Genomic DNA, 25,595 nt, shown 5'->3' on the forward strand with positions numbered 1-25,595 from the left:
CAGGTGTTTGGCCAGTAAAAGGCAATAACATGTAGATTGAAATGCCCTCAGTTGTCTGGCAGCAAGCAATCATCTATGCAAATCTTTAGGTGTGGGGAAATGCCCTTAGCCATTACCAGCAGGCAATCCTCAAGGTTCCATCAACCTTTTGTGAAACTTCTTGCATTTAGGACATGCTGTAATTAAAATTGAGGTCCCCTTAGCAATAAAAATAATCCTACCAATAGAGGGTCACCTGACAGGGCCAGAATCCCAGGGTTTGCAAATGCAGTTTCTCAGAGTGCACTTTTATTGCAGGTCCACTATTCAATGACAGTAAAACACCATCCAACCAAATGAAGCAAACAGAAACTGGGGCTAGCTGTGCACTTCTCCTCTCCTCTCTCTGCTGTTTCTTTCTTCTAAAACTTGCTGGCTCCCTCACAGCCACTCATCCGCTCCTGTTCATCCTCTTCTGGGCAGAGCTGTGGTCTTCATCTCCTTGTCCTTCTCTCAGCCTCTGTCTCCTCCCAAAGTGGGAGGCTCGGAGCCCCACAGGGACAGTGCAGGGCATTCATTCTCCTTGCTGCTCTTTGGAACAAAAGTCATAGACCAGGTTATAGGGTGTTCAGATTTCGCTTCTTGGCTGGGTGGTTCTGTCATCAGAAACAGGTTTCTGGAACTTCCCATATCTCATATGGGCCCTCATATGAATTAAGAGAAGGTACGCTTTCCACCAGGAAGCGTTCTTAGTTTGGGGTCCTCCCAGCAAAGTCGGAAACAAAGACCTGGGGGTGAATAGTTTATTGGAATGTGAGGCCAGGAAGCAAGAATAGGAGAGGAGCCAGAGGGACTCAGTGCACGAAGAAGGGCCAAGAAGTGAGGTGTCAAAGAGCTGATGACCAGTGTGGGGAACTTGGGGAACTATAATGTGTGTCTCAGAATGGTCCCTCTGAAGGTTAGGAATCGATGGCATTTATCCCTGATTCCAAGTCTTCTAAGTTGAGGATTTCCCCAGGGAACAGAGTCCCTGAACTTCCCCCCATGGGCTGCTTTGCAGCAGGCTAGTGTAGAAGGGCAAGCACTTGACCTGGGATATGGCAGAAGTGCAGCTGATGCTCACCATGGCTGGCGTGACGTCAGGTTGGGCAAGGGGATGTGCACAGGATACCAGAAGTATCTGCAGGTGGGATCCAGCCTAGCCCCAGGCTGCACAGTCTGGCGCAGTGGGACAGGAGCTAGATTTCTGCTCCTACTATCCCCTCGGCCGGGCCCGGTCTGTGTGGCTGTATGTGGTGTGGCTGCAGGACCACCTCTGAGATGGTACAGGCAGTCCTATGTAGTGTAGGACAGACAAAAAGGACTTCAGGTGTTCTAGAGAATAACAGGAAAAATGGCTGGGAGATGAAGAAACTGACAATTGGACTAAAAAATATTATAAAATATAAACACTGGACCTGGGCCTATCCTAGAGCCACCTACTCACACTGCCTGGAATCCACTGAAACCTTGAAACCTCAAGGTTCTCTGGCCCCACAGGGATTCTGGCACAGGCACGTTCACCCTGGAGGCAATGGGCACTCTTCTGAGTCCCCAGCCGCAGGCAAGCTCATTATTAATTTAAATGATGTCTAACCAAGAACTGGCTCTGCACCCTGTGGGACCTGAAATGCAACAGCCTCCAGGCCAGAGACAGAAAAAAGCAGAACTCAAGGCGGCAGTGAGGAGGAGGTAAGGAGCAGGGGGCCTGGCCCCGCCACCTGCCAAATCTGGGGTCTCCTTAAGGAAATACCCAAGGCAGGGAAAGGAAGCAGACTATGTTTAGAGCTCACCAAAAGGACCTAATACACTCGCTCCCTCTCACTCCAAAGAGGAGACTCTTGGTCTGCCTGCAACATTCTCTCCTCCTCCCTCCTCACCGTGGGACCATGGCCCACAGGAGCTGCTGCAATGGGCCTTCCCAGACCCTGACGTCCCCACTCACAGGAGGACAGGGTGAGGGCTGTGTTCTTCCAGGGCATCGCTGTCTCCCAGCCCCCGCTGCACTGGGCAGGTAGGAAAGGGGCTCAAATGCTGAATAAATAAATAAGTGATAATTTTTAAAAATTTGTTCTGAATATACTAATCGACCTATAAATTGAACTCTATATTATCCTGTCAAGCACCCTCATAATATTTATAAATTGGACATTTTTGTAATAAATTTGGAAAATGAGGGAATTTCAATAGCAAGGACTAGGAAATGACAGGAAGGCCATGCATTGGACCAGGCCACATCCTGGTTACTCAGAACAAAGGGCCGGGCCACAGTCCTGAGTCTCATGTCAGTCTAACCCAAAACCCTCTGTGACGTTTCATCTTCACAATTTTCAAGTCAATTTCCTCTCTGAAAGACTCTATGTGCCAACTACACAATGATCTGGGTCAAACGTCCTATTCACAGAAATGACTTCAGGTCTTCAGAGCCAGAGGGTGAACTTCTTTAATTCACTGTACATTTAAACTGATAATGATCTTAAATGAAGGAAAGAAAGAAGTGGTAGAGATATACTGGGGCTCTTTTTATAGTACTAGGGTGTGAAAATGTTAATTAAAGGAATCTCAGAATCAGAGAGGATCTGAGAAAGGAAGGAGCAGGAATTTAATTTTAGGTTTTGTTTCATCAGGTTTTTTTTTAAAAAAAAAGACAGTTTCATGCTTTGCTTGCAGCAATTTTCATGACTTCATGGGCCCCCAGAACCGCTCCTATTGAAATGGTAAAGTGTTTGATTTAATAACTCCCTCTCACCCCAGTAAAAAGCCCATTAATAGTGAAGAGCACAAATTAGTAAATTACCAAATCTTTGAACATTAAATGAGCAAAAGGTTTGATATCATTCCCATGGTATTCTTCAAAGAGCCATGCTCAGCCTTTTTACTTAAGCAGAAATTAAAAAAGAAAAGAAAGGGCAGCAACAGGTCTTAGTTGTGTACATTGACTTGGCAAAAAGTTCCCAAACCTAGTCTCGCTCTGTTCCTCAGCAGCCGCCAAGTGAACCCTCATACGTCATATTTAGGAACAATAATATAACAAATGATTACTATTTCTACCCTTACAGGGGACCCCACTTTGCTCAGCGAGTTTGCATATAAGTTCTTAAGTCCTCTTAATGCCCTGCAGGAGAGGGACCCTATTTATATTCTGCAGTTAGGAAGCTGAGTCACAGGATGGCTAAGCAAATTGCCCACCAACACTTAGTTAGTGACTAGGAGAGGTGGGTCCTGATCCCAAGTGTGTGCCTCCTAGGTCAGGTCATCTGCCACTTTAGAACAATAAGTGGAAACGTAAGTAGGTATAACACATGCCCAAGAGCATCCAGTTGGACCAGACATGGACGGGAACACTCAGTCCCCATCCTTGGACTCTGCTCTTGAGCCACACTGTGACCCACACCCTGATGTCCAGCATGAGTGGTTTTTATTGGTTCATGCCCTCAGCAGTCCAAGTCCTTGAGTTGCAGAAGGTATAAACCTATTCTAGTCAATGAAAGCAAAGACATTTTCTCAAAAGGAGTCACAGAATCAGTGAGAAGGCTGCTATGCCAGGCAGTTCTAGAGACTGGTGAGTTGAAATGAAACAAACCATCTCTTGCCAGGAGAGACTGGTCCTGGGTCTCTCTGTCCCTCTCTCAGAGTGTCCTGGTTCAGGTGAGAGAGTACCCAGTGGGAAAGAGATATTTTCCTAAAATGAAATCAGGTACTGTAGCTGGGGCACTGTGTCGCCCAATTCCAGGGGCACCATAGAGTCTAATGTGAGTGGTCTGCCCTCGGGTTGCAACACACCAGCAGTACAAATGAATCCCAGCCCGCCCCTCTGACCCTCTGCACCTGTGATGTACACTGCCCCCACACACCACTGGCTCCTCACAGTTAACGTCGGTATAGCCTAATTATTGCTTCTCTTCCAGGTGCACTGGAAGATTCTTAAGGACAAGATCCAGAATGTTAACTTCTCTGTTTCAAATACCACATAATATAGAGTAGCAATTTCCAATAAAACTTCCCATATCCACACCCAAATATATACTTCCTTTTAAACATGACTGGACCAGTACATATAGTGCCATAAAATGGGGGCGTCGGCCATCTGGAGCACACTGCGTTTGCATGTGATCCTTAAGGAAGGATAGATATGCTGAGGACATGGGCATTTAACAGAAACCAAAGTCTGTACTAAGAACTGTCTCCTGGTAGAAGTTCAGCCTCAGATTGCCCTGGGGAGGCCTTTTTAAAGGAAAATTATCCTCACCCTCCTGCTATTGTCCCACGTGGGCAGCTGCTCTTGCCGCAGCCACGCTGCCCCTGGCCCAAAGCCCCTTTTAATGTGGAGAGTTTGATCTTTCTGCAAATATTTACTGAACAGGTCCTGTGTGAAGCAGGAAGTCTCTGTGTCATTAAAAGAGCTCAGTAGCTAACAGCAATAAGCATGTATTCACCTCCATTCTCCTCCACCATCCCTCCTCCCTCATACCAGGTCAGTTGTTCTGAGTGACTCACTCCCTAATCCAGCCTCTTGTGTCAGCACATCCCAGGCCCAGACACTTCCAGAGGGACACAATAGCAAGAGCAAGAATGAAGTTGGTTGGCAAACCCATGTCCTGACTCTGGATCTGCTCATTCAGTAACCTCATTCAATAACCATATATGGCACCTAGCTGTGTGTCAGACTCTGTGCAATGTGCTCAGAACCATGCAAACAAGAGGCACAGAAGCCCAGTCTAGTGAGTAAAGCAGCCCTGTAAACAGATGATTACAATTCTGGGTGGTCAGCAATTCAAATGGTTCACATAATATTCTTGTCCACTATCATATCCAGCACCTCGAATAATACCTGGTTTATATCAGATGGACCCCGGTCATGTGGATTGGTGGATGAATATATTAAAGGCTAACACTTAATGATTGCCTATCACAGGTGCTGTTATAAGAGTTTTACATGTATTAACTCATTTGATGATCACAAGAACCCTGTGAGATGGATGTTATTATCACCCTCATTTCCTAATAGGAAAACTGAGACACAGAAAGGTTGGATGACTTGCCCAGTTAGTAGGAAGAAGAGCCAAGATTCAAACCCAGCCAGGATAGTCTGGCCCCATAGTCTCTGCTCTTAGCCTCTGCTTATAATATGCTACGTGCACAGTGCTGGGAGGCAGTCACCATCTGAGGAACTGGTCAAGGTTCCATGCTTTCTCCTGACTTAATATTGACATGGATGGCCCACTCAGCACCACGATACCTCAATTCCTCAACTTCCTTACTTCTAATAACCATTTCCATCATTCCACCTCAACTGTTCTCTCCCTGCATCCTGCTATCAACTCTGCATCCTGCTATCAACTCTGCATCCTGCTATCACCAGTAAATGCTCTACTTCTGACATCTGAGTCAAGCCTTCTGACCTCTGGCTTCACCTTATCCGTCCAGCTTACCTATTCTATGACCTTAATTGCAATACTGGAGACTCCATTCAACTGACTCCACCACTGTTTTGCTATTAACCAACTCCTCCTGCCTTCATTTTTTTCCTTACCCTCCTTAGATTCCATGCTGTTATTATAAGCTTCTTCCTGTATCTATTCCTAGTAGCCTTGCCTTTCTCTCATTGTCATTTTTGTCCAGTAAAACTCTAATCCAACCATCTACCCTCTCTATTTTTCATCAGAGCTACTGAATGTTGCTGAGAAAATATAAATCTGAGCCAACCAGAGAATCTTTAAATTCATAGCCACAGCCTCAAAAAAGCACTCAGCAATGCTGCCTAGTAGTCCTACTGTGTTTTTCAAGTAAATTTCTTCCCCACTGTCCATAACTATTGTATGCCATCTTCTTGCTCCTCAATGGACCAGAGTCATCACCCTCAGGTTTTCCTTACATCTCTGCCCATGACCTTCATTGGAAAAAAACAAAAAACAGAAGTAATCAGTCTGGAGCCCTGTCATTGGTCCACTGGCCAATCTACAAATCTATCTACATCTGAACCTGTTCTGCTGTCTTTTCAACCTCATAACTATGGGAGCAATCTTTGTGCTTCCCTCAAAGGCAAATCCCTCCCCTCTCATCTTCTTAAACACTTCATTCCTTCAGTTATTTCCTCTCTTCTGTGTCAGGTCCAGCCTGACGATTGAACTGGGCTGAGGTAGGGAGGTGGGAATTAAGAAATAGAAAGAATAAGAGAAATAAAAGCAAGAGAAACAACAGCAGGGTCAGGAGGTCCAGAACTCTCGAGAAGCTCTGGCAACTTTTATTAGTAATACAGTGCTTTTTATACATAAGACACTAAGCAGGGAATCACTCACAAGGAAAACATTCTTTGTTTCTCTAAAATCACTACTGGAGGGATAAGTTGAAGGACAGGTCTCTTGTTAAAATAATTCTCACTAGTTGGATACATATTTCTTGGTAAGCCATGAAAGTAGCTCTTATCCTACTGATAGCAGTCATATAAACAAATCCTGGGAAAGCTCTGTAGGCAGGGGCTGCTCTCGTTATACTGATTAGTTGCCATCCAAACAGGCCTGGGAAATCTGTGCGGGTAGGGTGCCAGCCTTGCTAGCCCCTACAGGTGCAAGGACCGTGTCAGCTTACAGCCCGTTCCCCACAGATCCCCCTTCTCTGTCTTTTAAGCGAAGTTCATGTAGTCCTATTTGCAGGGACCGGATGCTGGATCCAATGGTTCGGAAGCAGACTGGAATTAAACAGAGAATAACGAGAGCAAGGATAACAATAATTGACAGAGACCAGATAAATGATTGTAATCTATGAAAAGACATGAGGCTTAGAATTTTATCAAAAATATTCTGTGCCACTTCGCTAGGAGGCAACAGAGTAGAACCTGCATCATTAATAGCTTGAATCTCTCCATGTAATCTACTGATATCTGTTTTTTAGGCTACTAATAATAAAAGTAAAATTTAAATATCAATAACAAAGCTCTAATATTAAAACAATACCAATGCAAAATTAAATTATATACATGTTATCATTTTTAGAACTTGAATGTTAAGAGCAAAACTATGGCTATTAAATAATAATAAAATAATAAGAGAGAAATCAAAACTATGGACATATTAATATTTTTAGCTACTAAATGAAAGAAAGTCTCTTTTGCTGCTGGTGTTCCTGGTGTATATTTACTTAGAGTCTTTTGTTTGCCTGCTTAAAACTTTGTAGAAGACTGGCAGCTAATAGATGCTAGCATGAGCAGGAACATGGTTGAAGAAGTAGCTTCAACTTCTTGCTTTTCCATAATCTGCTGCACTTCAGTTGTTAACTTCTTCAGATGACTCTATGTTGGCACCTCAGTCCCTTGCGTAGCTTTCAGTTTTTCTTCTTCCTCTGCTTTGCTGTTATTAGGGTAGTACTTAGTCCTTTTGAGTGAAGGGACACAGGAGCTTGTCTGAGTCCATTGCGGTGACACACGTAACACTCTGGCACCCGAATTGGCTGCATTGCTCCTTCTGGAAAGATATAAAACACAATCTCTTCCCCTTTTTTGTTTTTTAGTAAATGATTGTAAGAGTATGAATGGTTCTTTCTACAATTGAGTGACATTCTTCTGCTAGATATGATTAGGTTTAAATCCTTGGGGATTTACCCCTAAAGTTGGTATAGGAAGGTGGATAATATACTGAGAACATTGCTTCTAATAAAATATGGAAATTGTTATTGTTAAATAATATTTTAAAGGCTGAAAATTAAATGAAAAATTCCTTTGAATTAGTGTGCCCGAAAGTAGCTGTTTTAATAATTTTTGCTATACTTACTATATAAGTACTATTACTATATGTTGATGGGCTTCATAGTAAAATCTGTTAAGGCATAAATAAGAGCTTGTATTTCTACTGAAATATAAGGGGTTTGAAGGACCTTTGTTTTTTGCTCTGTGTTTTCTGCTGTAGTTTGAAGGTTGAGCCTATAGGTGACTAGTTAGCTATATTATAAGTACTTTTATAGTAAAGCTGACTATTAATTTACTTTTAAATTTAATATTTTAATAACAATCTTAGTTTACCCTGTAAATATTAATGGAAAGGGTTATTTGTATCCCTGAGAAAGTCCTGAGCATTCCTGGTGTTAGGCTGGATTTAGATATAGGGCAGCTGCTGTTAGCCATGTCTCTGTTATCTGGGTCCCGATCTGAGCTAGGCCAAGTCTCTGTCTGTTACCTGGGTCCCAATCTGGGCTGGGCGTGGGAAGCACGAAGCAGCCATGGGGCAGGAGACCTCCCTCAGAAGGGGCTAGAGTTCAGGCCCCTGTAATGTTGGGGGGGTGAGGTTCTGTGCCCCACCTCTGTTGACCCCCAAGTTCTCTCCTGATGGCCCCTCTGTGACTGTGCCTGTCTTAGGTTGTTCCTCCCTTGAGGAATCTTACCCGTCTTTGACTAACCAGCCATCCTCCGGGGCCAAGCAGGGTGATGTGAGGTTCAGTTCTGTCTCCTTGGTAGCTTATGCCCCTGTGGCCTCCACGTCCAGCATCTGTCTTGGGATTCCCCTCGCCTGCTGGCGGGGCCCCGGCATTGATCATATATCTTGGGGAACCCAGGTTTCTTCTCTAGAGAGGGCCCAGCTCATGCCATTGGGCAAGAGACAGATCTGTGGTACCAGCCACTATGAGGCTTCAACCTCAGTATAAACAGATAGCTTAGGCAACAGCTTCGGGTAATTGTATTGTGAGAAGAGGGTCCCTCTTGGTAAAAAGAGCAAGAAGGGCCAATATAGAATGCTCAGGTGCCTTCCCAGGGGGCCCTCCACATAGTGGAAGGGATTAAATCCTTTTATGTCTTTTTAAATTACTGCCAAACATTCAAAAAATTAGTTTGTAAATTTGTTTGGGATAAATGTATAATATGCTGTTGTAAAATATTAAAAAATTATAATGACATTGTAGAATAATATTATGTAAGGATATACTTTGTTCTAGGTATGGTAATTTAACTTTAAACTGGCTGTTAATTTCTTTTTCTATAGACAAGTTCTTAGTAACTTTCATAGAATACTTAATTAAATTGCTTATAAAGACATTGGCTTTTCTTTAAGCTGAAACCCTTGATTATAATTTAATAAGCTAATATATAAATAAGTTTCTTTATTTAAAAAGTAAAGAAACTTATTTAGTAAAACTTTTAGGTTTAATGCTTTATTGGTCTGATCTAAAAGTATGGCTATATTTAAGAAATATATTGTTTTTGCCCTTCTTACAGGCAAAAATCTTTATAATATTTAATATATATGTATAAGTAAAATATATTAATTTATATTTGATAAAGCTTTCTATGTGACTTCAAGTATCAATTGGCTTAATTAAATAAAAAAAATTTATTTTAAGAGAGAACAGACTTTTGAACATATCGGGGCCCTATGAAATGCTCAAAGTCACTCTCAGTCTTGAAATAACTTGGAAAGATTAAACACATATATATGTATATATTTATATATATGCTTTAAAAATTACATACCTAAATTATCTTAAAGAATATCAATTATATTTAAACTGGATTATAGAATTAATCCTCTTTTTAAAATCAGACCAATAACTAATATATTTTAAATTCTTAATTATTACAGAAAACATTACATTTTATTTTCTCAAAAACATATTTTTATATTTTAGGTATTTAATTACTATAATTATATAATTTTTCTTAATTTAATATGTACTTTAAACCTTTAGAGCTTGTAAGTCAAACATCTAGCAGTTCTTTGATTAATAACACTTTTATATTCTTAAGAATAAATTTCTAAAACACAAGACATAATCAATTAATAGATTTAATTCTGTCCTCTAGATTTTTTTATGAGGCAAATTTAAACTTTACTTTTTATTTGCCAGTAGCTCTGCTGGGGGAAGGGCATCTACCCCTTCCTCTATTAACAAAGGGCATAGCCAGTTATCTGGGCTACTTAGATCTTTATAATCAATATATTATTTATATTTTAATAATTTCTGAGATTCAAATCGAATTCTTATTATTTTAAAGCATTTATTTTGAATAAATTCTATGACAGAGATAAATTTACTTATATTCTTGAAGGCTTTAAAAGTCAACCTTTTAACACACTTTATTAGTATTTTAAAAACAGCTCTTTATTATGGAAATGCGAATCTTGTTGCTGGAATTAGCTTGAATTTCTTTTAAGAAGACTTTTTCGCCATTTCTCTTAGGAAAAATAACTAGTTCTGGGTTTTTAATTTTCTATAGCTTTTGCAGAGAGATTCCAGCTGAAGACAATCTAAATGTCTGAAATCAGACTATGCGCGCATTCTGTCTTACAGCTAAGTTCTCTCCCCACTAGCATAGAAATTCCAGATACATTTCTAAATTTTTAAGGCTTTTTCATGGCGAGAAAGGAAACTTTAAATTTGTATACTGGGAGAGTGGGCATCCATATTGGATCGTCACGTGTCTCTTCCTTCCCCCATATCCTGCTTACTTCAGGGGAAATATTAATAACGGATCTGGCCAAATTTCTGTTTATGCTTAAAAGAAAGACAGACCTCAAATTTTTTCTTTCTTTTATGCTTTCTGAAGTAATAACTTATACCTAATTTAGCCAAGATTCGCATTTCCCTTTAAGTTCTTTTATAATTCTTAAATGTAACTTTAAGTAATCTTATTGTAAGTAATCTTATTGCGGGAGAGCAGATAGCCCTGCCCTCTCCTGACACTCCTGGTGTAATCCTTTTATAGTTAAACTGCTTCTACCTAGTAAAAGGCTAAACATCCCTTTAGGAGTAGGTCCATATACCCCTGTGGGGATGGCCTGTGGTCCCAATTCTGGAGTTAATACATATCGATTTATGGGTCCAAGGTCCAACCCGGCACTTCCAGGGGTTGCTCGGAATAACTCCTGTATCCGTTTTGCTCCCGGGGGCAGGCTGGGTGCTGTGCAGCCAGCTGGCCTTGAGGCGGCACAGGGACAGGAGGGTAAACAGATAGTGCCCCCATTATTTGTCGGGGCTGGGCTGGCCCCCTTCCGGAGTTTCCCGACTGCTGCTGAGACAAGAAATTTCCATGGGCATCTGCCCTAAATCTACACTCATTTGCCCAATGTTTTCCTTTTTTACATTTTGGGCACAGTCCAGGTTGTTTGGGACCTCTGCCATTTCCTTTATTAACTCCTTTATTGGAGGGACACTGCTTTGCCATGTGTCCTGCTCCTCCACAAGTGAAACACTTGTATGTCTGACCTCTCCCTGTGCTGAACTGTTGCTGAAGAACTCCCTCAATGGTGGTTCCCTTTAATGCGGCCGTGATGGCAACTCCTTGTATATACGAGGGACCAATATCTGCACAAATGCGGATATAATCTGAGAGATCCCCTTTTCTTTGATAGGGCCGCAATGCAGCTTGACAGGCAGCGTTAGCATTTTCATACGCCAACTGTTTGACTATTAACATGCCAGCCTCTCCATCCACTACTACTCGGCCAACAGCCTGTAACAGCCGAGAGACAAAATCCTGATACTTTTCATCTGGCCCTTGAATAATCTTTGAGAGCTCCTCTGTTTTCTGACCAGAGGTGGGAAGCTTTTTCCAGGCTCTGATCCTAGCTCTATTAATTTGTCCATAAGCTTCCAGGGGGTATTGAATTTGATTATGGGTATCAGCATAGGCTCCTTCTCCTACCAGCATTTCATAAGAAATATTAACTTGTGTAGCTCGATTACGAGCAGCTTGCTCCTTAGCCTTTTCATCATATTCTGATTTCCACAAGAGATAATCTCCTCCTGATAAACAGGCTTTGGCAATAGCTCTCCAATCATTAGGTGGGAGAGCCTCTGAGGCTATAGTTTCCAAGATAGTTAAAGTATAAGGAGAAGTGGGCCCATACTGAGCACAGGCTGTTTTTAACTCCTTCAGGGTTTTAAAAGGAAGCGGGTCATAAGTACGCTCACGCTGTCCCAAGTTAGGGTTCACCCGTTCCATAACGGGGAAGGCGTGAATGCCTAAGTCCTCACCAGCCTTTCGTGCCTCCTGCAAAGCCATCTGGAGAGGGGAGAGTGGAACTGGCGCTGCACAGGGCAGCGGAGAGCGGCGGGGACTGCCCTCACGGCTTCTCTTTTTCTTGCCAAGACGCTTTAATGCTTCTAAAAATTGTTCTAACACATCTTCCACATCACTACCCTCTTCAGTTCCAGCAGAAAAATAATCTTCCTCCTCTTTTGCCTGAACAACACCTGTATCATCATCATGACAAAGAGCAGTAGCTTCCTCAAGATCCTCCTCATTTTGAGGATTTAATTTGTCTTTAAAATTTACATTACTCTTTTTTAATATGCTGTCTTTTTCAGACCCCTTTTTTGTGCCAGTACACTGCTTCTCCTTTTTTCCTGGCTTAAGAGATGGTTGATTGTGATCATACCTGGGATCTAAACAGTTCCGTATTGAATTCCATAAAGAAAATGCATCAATCGGGGTCTTATTTGGCCCAAAGGCTTTATAATGATTGTACATTTGTTCTCCAACTTTCTGCCACGTTTGTAAGTTAACGGTTCCTTCCTCAGGAAACCAAGGGCAGACTTCTTGAATGAATTTTAAAAATTTTTCTACTTGCTTGTCAGTAACTTTAGTTCCTTTACTGTTGAGCATAGACTTTAACATTTGCCCATAAAGGGCATTGTCTCTAGATTCTAACTGCCCCATTTTACTCCCGATTATCAAAAAGATGCTCCTCCCTTACCTTTACGAGTGCACTCTTTTTTCCGGAGGAGTTCCTCACCTTCTGTGTCCCAAGTCCTCAGTGACCTGTTCAGGCGCCAATTGTCAGGTCCAGCCTGACGATTGAACCGGGCTGAGGTAGGGAGGTGGGAATTAAGAAATAGAAAGAATAAGAGAAATAAAAGCAAGAGAAACAACAGCGGGGTCAGGAGGTCCAGAACTCTCGAGAAGCTCTGGCAACTTTTATTAGTAATACAGTGCTTTTTATACATAAGACACTAAGCAGGGAATCACTCACAAGGAAAACATTCTTTGTTTCTCTAAAATCACTACTGGAGGGATAAGTTGAAGGACAGGTCTCTTGTTACAATAAATCTCACTAGTTGGATACATATTTCTTGGTAAGCCATGAAAGTAGCTCTTATCCTACTGATAGCAGTCATATAAACAAATCCTGGGAAAGCTCTGTAGGCAGGGGCTGCTCTCGTTATACTGATTAGTTGCCATCCAAACAGGCCTGAGAAATCTGTGCGGGTAGGTGCCAGCCTTGCTAGCCCCTACAGGTGCAAGGACCGTGTCAGCTTACAGCCCGTTCCCCACACTTCTGCATCTTCAATCCCTCTCTTTCTACAAGATAATTCCCTTCAAATGACAAACATGGAGCAATATCTCCTGTCTTAAAGAAACAAGCCACTCAACCCTACACTCTCTTCTAGTTGTTGTTCGTTTCTTTTTTGCTTCTCTCTATAGAAAGCTTTTCTACTTTCTTACCTCCATATCACTCTTCAACCCACCCTATTTGGGCATTTGTTCTCACTTCTCCAATGATCTTGTCAAGGACACTAAATGGCATCCATATTACCAAATCTACTGCAAATCTTTGTCCTTAAACAAATTTTTTATATTATTCAACACAGCTTATAATACCCTCCTTTTAAATTGATTATAGAGAGAAAGAGAAACATTGATGTGAGAGTGAAACATCGATCGGTTGCCTCTGGAATGTGCCCCAAACAGGGATCAAACCTACAACCTGGGTATGTGCCCTGACCGGGAATCAAACCTGCCACCTTTTGGTGTATGGGATGATGCTCCAACCAACTGAGCCACACCCTCCTCTTTTGAGGAACCTGACTTCTTTGATGCATCCACTTCTGGTTGCCCTCCTCTCCACATCTGCTCCTTCTTGGTTGCCTTGGCTGGCTTCTCCTTCTCTGTCCCTCTCCTGGACTTTAGAGGGCTTCAGGAGTGGTTCTGGCCCTTCTCCCTTTTCTACCTATTAATTTTAGTTTCCTGGGAATTGGGGGGGGGGGTGCTCTCATACTGTCCTGTGCCCTTATCACCATGTACATGTTAATGACTCCAATATTCATACTCTATCCCTAACCTCTTTCAAAAATTCCAGATTCATGGATCCAACTGCTCTCAAGGTCCCTTAGTAATCACCCCAAAGATAGAGCTCTTTAATCACTGTCCCCACACAAACTTCTTCCTCCCCAGGCTCTCCTATCTCAGTAAATGGTACCCCTATCTACCCAGGTGCTCAAGCCTAAACTCTCTTTTGCCCTCACTCCACATGCAACTCATCAGTAAGTCCTGTCTCCCAGTGTAGTCATGATTTTATTAATTTTTCTTCATCACCACCATCATGCTTCACTAATCCATCACTCTCCTTAGCCACTGAATGGCCTCCATTCTAAGCCTCTCCACACATATGTCATTTGACTTTTTACCACTTTTTTACATGGGCCCTTTTGTTCACTATACTTCAGCACACTCATCTCCCTCTGTCCTTTCTTCCCAAACTCTTGTCCATATTAGGGCCTTTGTCCTCTTTCTGGTGCCCTGGGATTCTCTTCTCCCAGATCTTTAAATCATCACCTCACTCTCCTCCCTCAGGGCTTAGCTCCAATGTCATCCCCTTAGAGATACCTTCCCTGACCAGCCATCCTATCAAACATGGTGTCTCCCAGTGCATACTTTTGGAAACATTTATTGAGTGCTTCCCAGACACTGGTGCTTTACATTGATTAATTCTTTTATTTTTCACTGCTTGATGAAGTGAGCACTGTTGTTGTCATTATTATATTCATCTTAAAAACAAGGAAACTGAGCCCAAGGAGATAATAACTGTCTAAGGTCAAACAGTCTTCAGAGATGGTTTCCGGATTTAACCCTGCGCAGCCCAGCCCCAACCTGGCCTCTTAACCATCACACCACCTGCCTCGCCAGCCTTACCTGATGTCTCCTTCTAGCCCTTTTTACAATCTAGCTACTGTTTGTGTGCTGTCAGTGTCCTCATTAGAATATCAGCAGTGTTTGGACAAAGATCTTTTTCTTTACCACTGGATCCCCAGGGCACAGTGAGCACAGAAAATATGAGAAATCATTTTTTGTTTTAAATGGTTGAATAACACTATGCATGTTTTGTATATTTTTCAGAGCAGATTTATTATGCTGGCCCTGCCAATAATCTTGGATTTGATATTCCCAAGGTAAGGTTTTGTTTTTCCATTTTGTTTTGTTACTTAATTATTATATTGTGCAGTTTCTCCAAGAACAGAATAATGGGGGGGTGGAGGAGGAAGAGGAGGGGGAGGAGGAGGAATAGGGAATTAAACAGTTAACCCTTCATAGGCCACCAGTAAGAAAACCCTCTTTCAGCAAAGCTGATACCTCATAGTGGGCAATTTCAAATGTTTGTTTGACACACTGGTTTTGTCATTTTGGTATTTGACATTTTACATCATGTCGGACCTTTGGGGATCCTCAACACCTCCCACGCAGAGAGATGTGTCCCTTCAGGGCTGCCCCGCCTGTGGGGACTCCATGTAACTGCAGCTGCTGAGGTGTGGGAGGCAGGCACAGGCTGGCTGTCTTTAGCGCTCAGTAAGGCTGGCCTTTCAGAGAAAGGACTAAACACCATCATGAGGGCTTACAGGTGACCCAGTTACACTGCTATTCAGGGGCTGCCACTGAGTAAATAAAGTGTCTACATCCTGAGTGTTCACGGGAGAGCCTCACAGTTAAGAGTGAAATTTTCCACTAATTCCATTTTTCTCAAAACAATGTGACTTTATTTGATGGCTGCATGCAAGCAGCTCTGACATAAGCCATACATTTTCAATATGCTACTCCTCAGAGAACCTTATGGAACAACATAAAAGTAATCAGAAAAATGTAATAATCTTATTTTTTGTTTGTTTTTAACATCATCGTTTCGTCCTCCAAAGGGTCTCCTTCTTCATAAAAAATTTGTTTAATTTCATTTCATTTCTCTTGTGTTTCCTTTCTATCCTAGCCTCTGGTTCGTAAGGTCAAAGCTGTGGTGTCTGAAGGCCATCTGGGACCTTCACCAGCATTGCTCGAGCATCTGGGAACTTCCTTCCTCCCTCCCCCCTCTGGGGTTCTTCTTCTCCAGAGCTCTCTGCAAGCCTTTCAGTATAATATGAGTTTTGCAAATTCTCTTCATTTCTAAAATGTGGGGTCTAAATTCTCCAGATAGATTTTTCTATAAATCTTTGTTATTTGAATTATTTTTCCTTATTCATTTTCTTTCTGATCCCCCCACCCCCACCCCGTTCTCACACACACACACACACACACACACACACACACACGCACTGGAGATTGACTTAAAATTTGCAAACAATTAACTTTCATCTTTATTGGCTTTTTTTTTTAATAAATCCGTTTCTGTTAGCAATTGCCATGAAATAGAAGGGGAAAGAACTCATGGAATCCCTCTGAAATAAAATGTACCAGAGCTGTACAAAGCTTTGTTGCCAGGAAAGATGCCCAATGAGATTATTGCCCAACATGAGGGCAAAGATGCAGCCAGGTCTCCTGGCCCTGGGTCTGGGTGTTTAAGCATCTACAGACTGTCTTTGCCTGGTCCTCTTGCCTCCTTCTCTTCTGAGGCCTGGGCCTGGGAAGCAGAAACCTGGCCAGCCCTGTTCCCCCAACCCCCACCCCACAGCCTGCTGACACCTTGCCAGACCCAGCAGGGGAAGTAACCCAAGTGGGACACATGTGGCCTGTCACATAAGCAGCAGAGGCAGCTGGAGGCCTTAATCCCCACGTGGGCTCCCATGTTGGCCGAGGACCAGCTGCGGTCAGCTCAGGGTACCTGGCTGACGGCCAGCCTACAAGGCTCAAAGACTTCCCTTCCTAATATGGGACAGAGACAGTGTGAAGCCTTTTGGTTTGAAAAACTCCCCTCCTCCCACCAAATCCCCTGGAGATGGGCTCTGTGCTAATTCTGTACCTGCTTGGCTGAAAACTTCCACTCAGCAGTCAATCTTTACTTTTCATAAGCCGTGCCTGGGCCCAGATGGAGGCCCGCTGGGGCCCTGCATCTCCCTGTGACGGCTGTTTTCTGGATTAGAGCTCACGATCCTTGGGCCTCCAAAGCACATGGACAACTTGTAGGTACAGCCTGAACTGCATAAGTGCCAAGGACTGCACGTTCCTAACTCACACATTCAGTGCTCGTCTCCACAGCAGAAAGGCCACCGCTCTCTGTCCCTTGTCCCTACGCTGCCCCCTGTCTTCTAGCATGTCCTTCCACCTGCCTACAGTCGGGCACAGTTGCCTAAATACTATTGCCTCTTAAGCCAGAGTATCTATAGTTTATAGTTCATAACTAGAAACCCTTCCTTCAAACACTACATCTGACATTAGGCTTATAAAGCAATAATAAAAACTATATTTTGTTTTCAATAATTTTATAGGGTATGGACATAAATGCACATGGGCAGTTAAAAGAAAAATAGATGGTGATAATTAAACATAATCAGATGCACACTTGAGCTGGCTTTTACTCATAATTAATTCTCTTTTACACTGCTTTGGTTAAATTCCTAACACTGCTCCTGTAACCACAGCTGCTCCATATTTGAGCAGTCAGACCCACGGGAGCCAATACAGCACAGAAGCCTCAAGCTGAATGGTGCCTGGGGTGTTCTAATCAATCCCCATGCCCAAGACACCATCCCGAGTGGAACCTGGGTGTCTCAAATGCAGTTTTCAGTGCGGGGAACCCGCTTGCTCCTGGACCTCTGCTAATTGCTAGGAAGTTGTTCTCTTCTAACAAAAACTGCCTTTCATGCAACTTCTACCCAGCAATCTGATTTATCCCTTCCCTCTGGCTTACACAGATTAGACCCCTTTCCTTCCTCCCGTGACAGGCGCGTCAAAGATGTGCCAGGAGTCTCCTGCATCCTTCCCTCCTGGGCCCTTGCCCTGTTTAGCGTGGCTGCTGCCCGGCCCCAAGCTTTTCCTCTCCAGACTGCTGAGTCTACAGACACTTACCACGTGGACCTGTGGGGGCTGGGCAGGCCTTCTGCAGGGAGCAAAGCAGATGTGGTTAACCCCTGGGTTCTTTCTGCAGCTCCACACAGGCCTGTGTGCAGCCACTAACACAGACAAGAGGATTCCTCTGCAGAGTGTTGTTGCCAGAAAGGAACCCTAAAAGACAGCGATACTTTTTCTGACACAGCATGTTGGTTTCATACAGTTGACTTTTGCTCCCCCAGAGGTCTTCCCTGTCTCAGCAAATGACACTTTATCCTTCTGCTTGCTCAGGCCGGAATCCTTGGAGTGACCCTTAACCCCTCTCTCTCCCACCCACATGGGTTTCCTTAGTAAATCATATCAACTCTTCTTACAAAATCTATCCAGAATCCACCCCCTACTCCCTGTCCACCATCTGCTCCAAATCAGCATCTCTCACCTGGCTTGTTGAGTCGCCTCTCACCTGCTCTTCCTGCTGCCCCCTCTCTCCCTGCAGCCTCGTGCTAGCTAGAGGCAGCCACAGGGACCTGTCAACATGCACCAGGTCAGACCACTCCCTCGGGGAAAACACTCTCATGACCTGCGTCCCTTTCAGGGCTGAAGGCAGGACTCCCATGGCCAGTGAGGCCTCCCTGACCTCATCTCCTCTCCCTGCCCCGGGGGTTCCCTCTCCCTGAACCCCACTGAAGGCTTCGTTGGTCCTTAAGCATGGGAGCCTAGCCCCGAGCAGCATGGCGTGCTCCTGCACCTTCTCCACGGGTCTGCCTTGACCATCCTACTTAAAATTGCGAGCCAGCACTAGCCCCATCCCGCCCTGCCCTGCCCTGCCCTGCCTTGCCCTGCCCCGCACTCCCACCACCCCTTCCCTGCCGAGTTCTCTGTGTAATGTCAGCATGTGACACACCACATACACAGCTAGTGATCACATGTGCTGTCTGCCTCTCCAGCGAGCCATAGGCTTCACAGGGCGAGGTTTGGTTTGTCTGCTTCTACTTTTTCCCCAGGGTCCAGAGCAGTGCCTCACCTGGAAGGTGCTCGATGACTCTTTATTGAATGGTCGATTGCTCTACGGCTCACACACCTCATGCTTTCCTTGTGTCCTTTGCAGGGAGACTACCAGGTTTTGCTGAAACTGTATAATGAAAACCATTCCATGGTGGCCTGTGCCAATGCTACCATCATTTGCTCCTGAGCAGCTCAAAAGCACAACAGCCTTGTCATGTGGAAATTCCAGGCATTTCCAACTGAACCTACCGTGTAAGCAGAACCTCTACGAGAAGGCTTGCTGAAGGCACAGGCGCTGACTTAGCCCAGCACCAGGGGCCCCCGTGTCCACACGTGGAATGAAGCTCCCGAAATCACCTGCTTCTAAGGAGCCTCCCGGTAGTCACTCAGCAGTCCTGAGGGCCCATCCTTCTGTAAGCGGGCGCCTCACACCAGATGCCCTGCTTTGCAGCTCCCTAGGAGTACTTCCTCAGGTACCAGAATAAAGAAAGCTGGCCCACAGTCGATCATGGTTCTTCAAAGAATCTGAGTACAGTCCTGTAGTTAAGTCATTTCCTGCAGACACAGCGCCGGGACCTGGCGCAGCATGGGTGGTTCTAAGAGGTTCCGGAGGATGGTGGCCCTGCCTAAGTTAGCGCGCTGGGGAAACGTGCCTATCCTTCTGCTGGGCAAGCCCCGCCCCCTGGACCTCGAGGGCAGAGAAGCTGATGAAACCTCGTAAAGAGTGACATCGAAGTCTTATTTGATGGATAGCTGCAGAGCTATGTACCAGGCCCTGCTCTCAGCCTGGTACTCCAGGGAGCAAAGCAGGCACTGCCCCTGCCTTCACGGAGCTTGCGATCCCCTGCAACATTACAAAGCCACATGTCGGCCAGTGGACACATTTATTCACACACAGAAACACCTTAATGCCCTCTGTTATGAGCAGGTTGCCCGCCTGCTGTCAAAGCCATTTTGACAGCCCCATCTTCTCCTCTCCCTGCACCTGCAGAACCGATTGGTGGGCCCCACAGCCCCTTTGCCATCCCGTGTCCTCCCCAACCCCCTTTCCTGTGTCCCTGGGCCTATCTGACACTGTTGTCCTGCAAAGGGGCTGGAGTCAGGTGACTGGGTTGACTTTATCATTTTCAGGTCTTTTCTATCCATTACAGTGTCACTATATTAGAGATTAAAGAGGAAAAAACGCCATAGTTTTAAAAAGTTCATTGCTATCAATTACTGTCAGTATATAATTAAACTACCTAGAATAGCAATCCATAAATACCTGGTGAATCCAAACTTAAAAACCAGAATCTGAGGCTCTTTGAGATTATAGAGAGACAAAATTACAGTGTTGCTTCGCCTGTGCCCCTAAATGCTCAGGAGGAAAGACCAGCTGTGGCCTGGCGGCTCAGGAGACAACCTCTGACCACACACAGGGTGGTACTGCTATGCACACAAAGAGCAAGCTGAGTTTCTGACTCTTCACGGTTCCCTCTAGCAAGACTCTCCCCTGCACCCTCTTCAGTAAGCATCCCTATTCTAGCGAAGGCCCGGGGTAGATTCTGGGTACCCACAGGTGCCAGCCGCTCAGTCAGCTGTCAGCCTTCCAACGACGGGCTGAGGAATAGGGACAGCTCACTTCTTATTGTTCTACAGCTCAGCTGTTGCCTTTCCTATGCTTTGCCCTCTTCTTAAAAATTCAACTGTGTGTGTGTGTGTGTGTGTGTGTGTGTGTGTGTGTGTGTGTGTGATTGAGAGTTTCAGATGCTATAGGTGTGGGTTAAACAAGGATTTTCATATACGGAGCTAACCTTGGCCATGATTGTATGCACAGCAGTTGCACTAAGGGTGTTGTGATTTGAGAGAAAAGGAAAGTGTTTCTCTGGCCCAAAATATGTCTGTCCTTAGTGTCCTGCCATCGGCCTTAAATTTCACTTTGAGTTTCACTCTTGCAAACTGAGAAAATTACCCACTGTCTACAAGTCTCCTGTTAAAATACAAAGTCCTGGTAGGAGAAACGCCCAAAATCATGATCACTCTTTAACCCTCTGGCAGAACAGAGTGACTGGGACAAAGTTGGGAGCTGCCCTCTGGAAGCAGGAGGTATTGAGGAGCTGGCAGCGCCAGGCAAGCTCTCTTAGGCGAACTGTCTATGTGTGCACCTGGGGGTGGGGACGAGTGTGCACTGTCTATGTGTGCACCTGGGGGTGGGGGCGAGTGTGCACCGTCTATGTGTGCACCTAGGGGTGGGGGCGAGTGTGCATCGTCTATGTGTGCACCTGGGGGTGGGGCGAGTGTGCACTGTCTATGTGTGCACCTGGGGGTGGGGGTGAGTGTGCACCGTCTATGTGTGCACCTGGGGGTGGGGGTGAGTGTGCACCATCTATGTGTGCACCTGGGGGTGGGGGCGAGTGTGCACTGTCTATGTGTGCACCTGGGGGTGGGGGCGAGTGTGCACCGTCTATGTGTGCACCTAGGGGTGGGGGCGAGTGTGCATCGTCTATGTGTGCACCTGGGGGTGGGGGCGAGTGTGCACCGTCTATGTGTGCACCTGAGGGTGGGGGCGAGTGTGCACCGTCTATGTGTGCACCTGGGGGTGGGGTGAGTGTGCACTGTCTATGTGTGCACCTGGGGTGGGGGCGAGTGTGCATGAACAGAGAACTTATTTTACTTCTCATTTTCTCATAAACAAAGTTTGCTACTGTTTCAAAAAATCATCAAGAATTCCAAAGTTTCTCCTCAATAAACTTCCCTAAAAATAGTGAGTTGGTTCAAGATTATGCTATGCCCCCGGAACCAAAGGACGCTGCAGAAACCAGCCAGCCCATCACCATGGTGCCACAGACCTCCCTTATATTTTAAAGGAAATTGTAACTCTGTGTTTACTTTGTTTTTTGTGGGGGTTTTTTTGGTGTTTTTTTTTTTTTTTAAAGGAAATGCCAGTGCCCAAGGGAAGCTTCTCCAGGCTAGGCTTCAGCAGAATGCTGAAGATTCATTTGGGACAGTGTGATCACATCTCTCAACCTGTTTGGTCTCTGAGAAACAGACCCCTTTCAGTCTGGCTTGCACACATGGCGACCTCCGGGCCCCTGTGACTGTCCAGCTGCAGGGTTCCGCCTCAGCCGCGTTTGCTGCAGTTTCACACTGTCCTCAGCACTTCACCCCCATTTCTCTACAGTTCCTTCACCTCTCACCTCCCTAAATATTGGTTTCACCCTCAAACAGTCTTTCCTATAACTGCAAATAATTGCACATGTCCAAAGTACAAAACAATGAGAGACAACTTTATCCAAAATTCTGTCATTCATTCTGAGTGCAAAGTCTAGGATCACATGACTACTCCTGGCCAGTCACTTTGGCCTGGCACTGATTGGCTTAGCCTAAGTCACCCCGTTAACCTCCCCCCCCCCCCCGCCCGCCGCAATTGGACTGATGTTAGTCCCCCTGGAACCAATTTTGCTAAGTGGAAACTGGGGAGAGAGGGGAGTAAAAGAGGTAAAGAAAAAAGAAGAGAGCGATACTAGAGTCCAGAACACAACTAGAATTAGGCCAGTTTCTGTTCTAACTTCCCTAGCTATTAACTCAGCAAGTGACTTAAATTCTCTGAGCCTCAGCTTCTTCGTCTGTAAGTGTGGACAATAATAATACCTACCTTATAGGAATATGGTGAAAATCAAATGAGAAAAGGCGTGTAAAGTGCTTGGAACAAGGCCTGCATGTAACTTGAAGTGAGTGACTGTTATAAGCTGGTGCCTAATCTCTTCAAGCTGCTATAATAAAAATGCCATAAGCCGGTGACTTTATTTAAATAACAAAAATTTATTTCTCACAGTTCTGGCAGCTGGGAAGTCCCAGGTCAGGGCGCAGAGCGACCTGGTGTCTGGTGAGGGCTTGCTCCCTGATGCAAAGGCAGCTGTTTTCTCTGGGTCTTCAGCGGGTAGGAGGGGGGAGGGAGCTCATGGGCGGGGGGTGGGGGGGCAGGGAGGGATGCCCTTCTAGGAGGGCACTAATCCCCTAAGCACCTGCAAAGGCTTGCTTCTGAATACCATCACCCTGGGAGTTAGGGTTTCAACAAATGGACTGGCAGGTCCCTAAGGGGTGGGTGTTCCCCACAGAGCTGAAGCCTCGCCTAACTCCCCTCTCCTAGTTACTGGGCGGCTCCAGCCACAGCCCACAGTCCTTCCCAAGGCCTGGATGGCTCCTTGGCGCCTTGATTTCTTCTAAATGTAGCTCGTTTATTAGACCTGGGGTGGAGTCTTATTTGCTGAGTTGTGTGCTCTGACCATTAACTTGGAAAAGGATTTAAGGGAAACATTCGAGTATAAGTTTTCCCCCAAACAGAATATAACTGGGTCAAAGGAGCCTAGGAAAGAAAATGTGTGTGATTTTTTAATTAAACTTGTTTTTAAAAGAAAAGAAAAAAGATATATGTCCAAGATGTGAAGAACTAAATGTAACATCTGCAACTTTAACAATTACGTTTGCCTTCAAAAAAAATAACCCAAAATAGCTAGTGAGAGAACGGAAAGGGCCACGTCCTGATTTCAGGGGACCTGTTAGGGAGAGGGAGCCAGCAGTGAAACTTCAGACTTGCACCAGCTGCATGGCTCCCAGTCAGCAAACACGCTCCTGCCTAATTTCCCGACCCTTTTATCTGGCCGAGGTGGCTCCAGAGGAGTGGGAAAGAGCTATTTACTTCTAGTTAGTAAATAACTTCAGTTGTTCCTTCCGCTGCCTTCAAATGGACCGGCCTGATTTTTTTTTCTCTCCTCTAACCCAGCTTTTCTTTAAAAAGATGGAATTCTCTCCTTCAGCCTCTTGGTCTCCTTATTGCTGAGGAAAAGAATGTATACATCAATGTTACTTTAGCTGAAAACAATAAGTTCTTTCCCGAGCTGATATTTTCATGGATTCCCTGAAACCCAACTAACAACAGAGGAAAGCACATCCATGCACATGAATCATGTCACTGTCTCATGGCTTCCCCCCTCTCTTCCACTCAGAGGTGGTGGGGGGACATTTGAGAAGGGGCCAGAGAATATTATTGAAATGATCAAAGGGATACAACAAGGTTTCCACATAAAGGTAGACTAAAAAGGTTAAGATGTGTGAGTTGGAGAAAGACAACATCTGAGAAGGCAGAACAGCAGCAATAACAGCAACAATTTTTAAAAAGCTACCAATGATTTGAGCATTTTCTATGTGCTGGGCACCATGTGAGGTGTTTTACCTGCATTCAATACTTAATCTCAATAACAGCTCTACAAATTAGGAATTAAAATCAGCACAACTGTGGAAGGAAATCAATCCTCATGTTAGCACAGCCCACGTGTCATCTCTTCTGGATATTTGGGTGGAAGTGATGATGGTGGCATCACCTTGTGGGTGAGCTCCTGGGGGCAGAGGGAGAGGAGAAAGGAAGACCTGGTGTCTTGGGTCCCCACCCAGCCTCTCAGATGCGAGACAGAGTCACGAGGAGAGAGAAGCTGCAGCCAGAAGTCAAGCCAGGAGCTGACTTCACAAGGGTTTCTGAGAAACTCCAGGACACCAGTGGCATTTTGTGGGCCTCCATGGCCATGTGGTACAGGGTCAAGAGGGTTTAGCACAGCGTGGCCTGTTCCATGAACCTAGGGAAGGAGGGGAGGGAGTACAAAGAGGGGAGAGAGAACCAGGCCTGGGCGTGCACGCCATGCTTCCCCCACGCCCAAACAGCAGTGGCAGCAATGGTCTGCCTCCAAGTGGCCTTAAGAGCTTGGACGCCAGCCCCGGGAGGAGGGTGCTAAAGAATGAAATAGGAAAGCACTGCTCTTGAGCTGACTTGAGCGTCCAGAAATAACCAGCAGAGAGTGTGAGAAGAGTGTGAAGGGATTCTGTGATATGCAAGTGAAGTGATAAGTCGGTGATATCTATTACCTTATCATTGTTAGAGTGTCTTCCTAGGAAGCCACAGGCGGACACATAAGAAATTCCAGTTTTGCAGCTGAGCAGGGTTTCCCTGCCCGATGACACCTTTATGCAAAGCAAAGGGGAACTGGTCCTCTGGGCAGGCCTGGGCCCAGGCCCAGCACGCTGCTTGGTAAGTGAGTACATGCTGGATTTCAGTCCCCTAACTCCCCTTGTGCAATCCACAGCCTATACGACCTTACCCAGGGGCCTAGGTCAAGCTTCGGAATCTTGTCCCTCCATATGGAGCATGTTGAAGAAAGAGCTAATGAAGGGGACTATCCCGCCTCAGGAAGACATTGGCCTCTGCCTGTTGATAGATGTGCCCTGATCTCATTATCACCCTACCCTACTCCAACCCCACGCACCATTACCAACCCACCAACCTTCATGAGGAGGCACCTAGCTAATGTTACTCTGAAGTGGAGTCAAAACTGCTAAGTGAACCAAACACATAGGCTTCTCTCTAATCGTGCTTGTTTCCTGTCATTTTGCACATCAGCTTGGAACTGAGCTTCTTCCATTATAACAACAAAGACATTAGCAACCTGGCTCCATGACAGCCTTGCTCTTGTCAGAAATACTGCTCCATCATGTGTGGAATATCACTCCCTCCAAGAAGCCGTCCATCTCTGATGCCCAGGCTGGGTTAGAGGCGGCCCTTGGGGGCTCCCCTGGCACCCTCCCCTTG

The 25,595-nt window shown here is 45.1% G+C and overlaps 1 protein-coding gene across 1 annotated transcript in view; it reads left to right on the forward strand.

Moving 5' to 3' along the window:
* Positions 1 to 19,853, forward strand: part of LY86 (lymphocyte antigen 86) — a 72,606-nt gene extending 52,753 nt beyond the window's left edge. The window contains exons 4-5 of the mRNA XM_079778043.1: positions 15,122 to 15,174; positions 19,083 to 19,853. Of these exons, the coding sequence (XP_079634169.1) occupies positions 15,122 to 15,174; positions 19,083 to 19,166 (137 nt within the window). The 3' untranslated portion in view covers positions 19,167 to 19,853. The remainder of the gene's footprint in view (positions 1 to 15,121; positions 15,175 to 19,082) is intronic.
* Positions 19,854 to 25,595: the final 5,742 nt, after the last annotated feature.

This window comes from Cnephaeus nilssonii, assembly GCF_951640355.1.
Source record: "Cnephaeus nilssonii genome assembly, chromosome: 7".
In the NCBI taxonomy this organism is placed as follows: Eukaryota; Metazoa; Chordata; class Mammalia; order Chiroptera; family Vespertilionidae; genus Cnephaeus; species Cnephaeus nilssonii.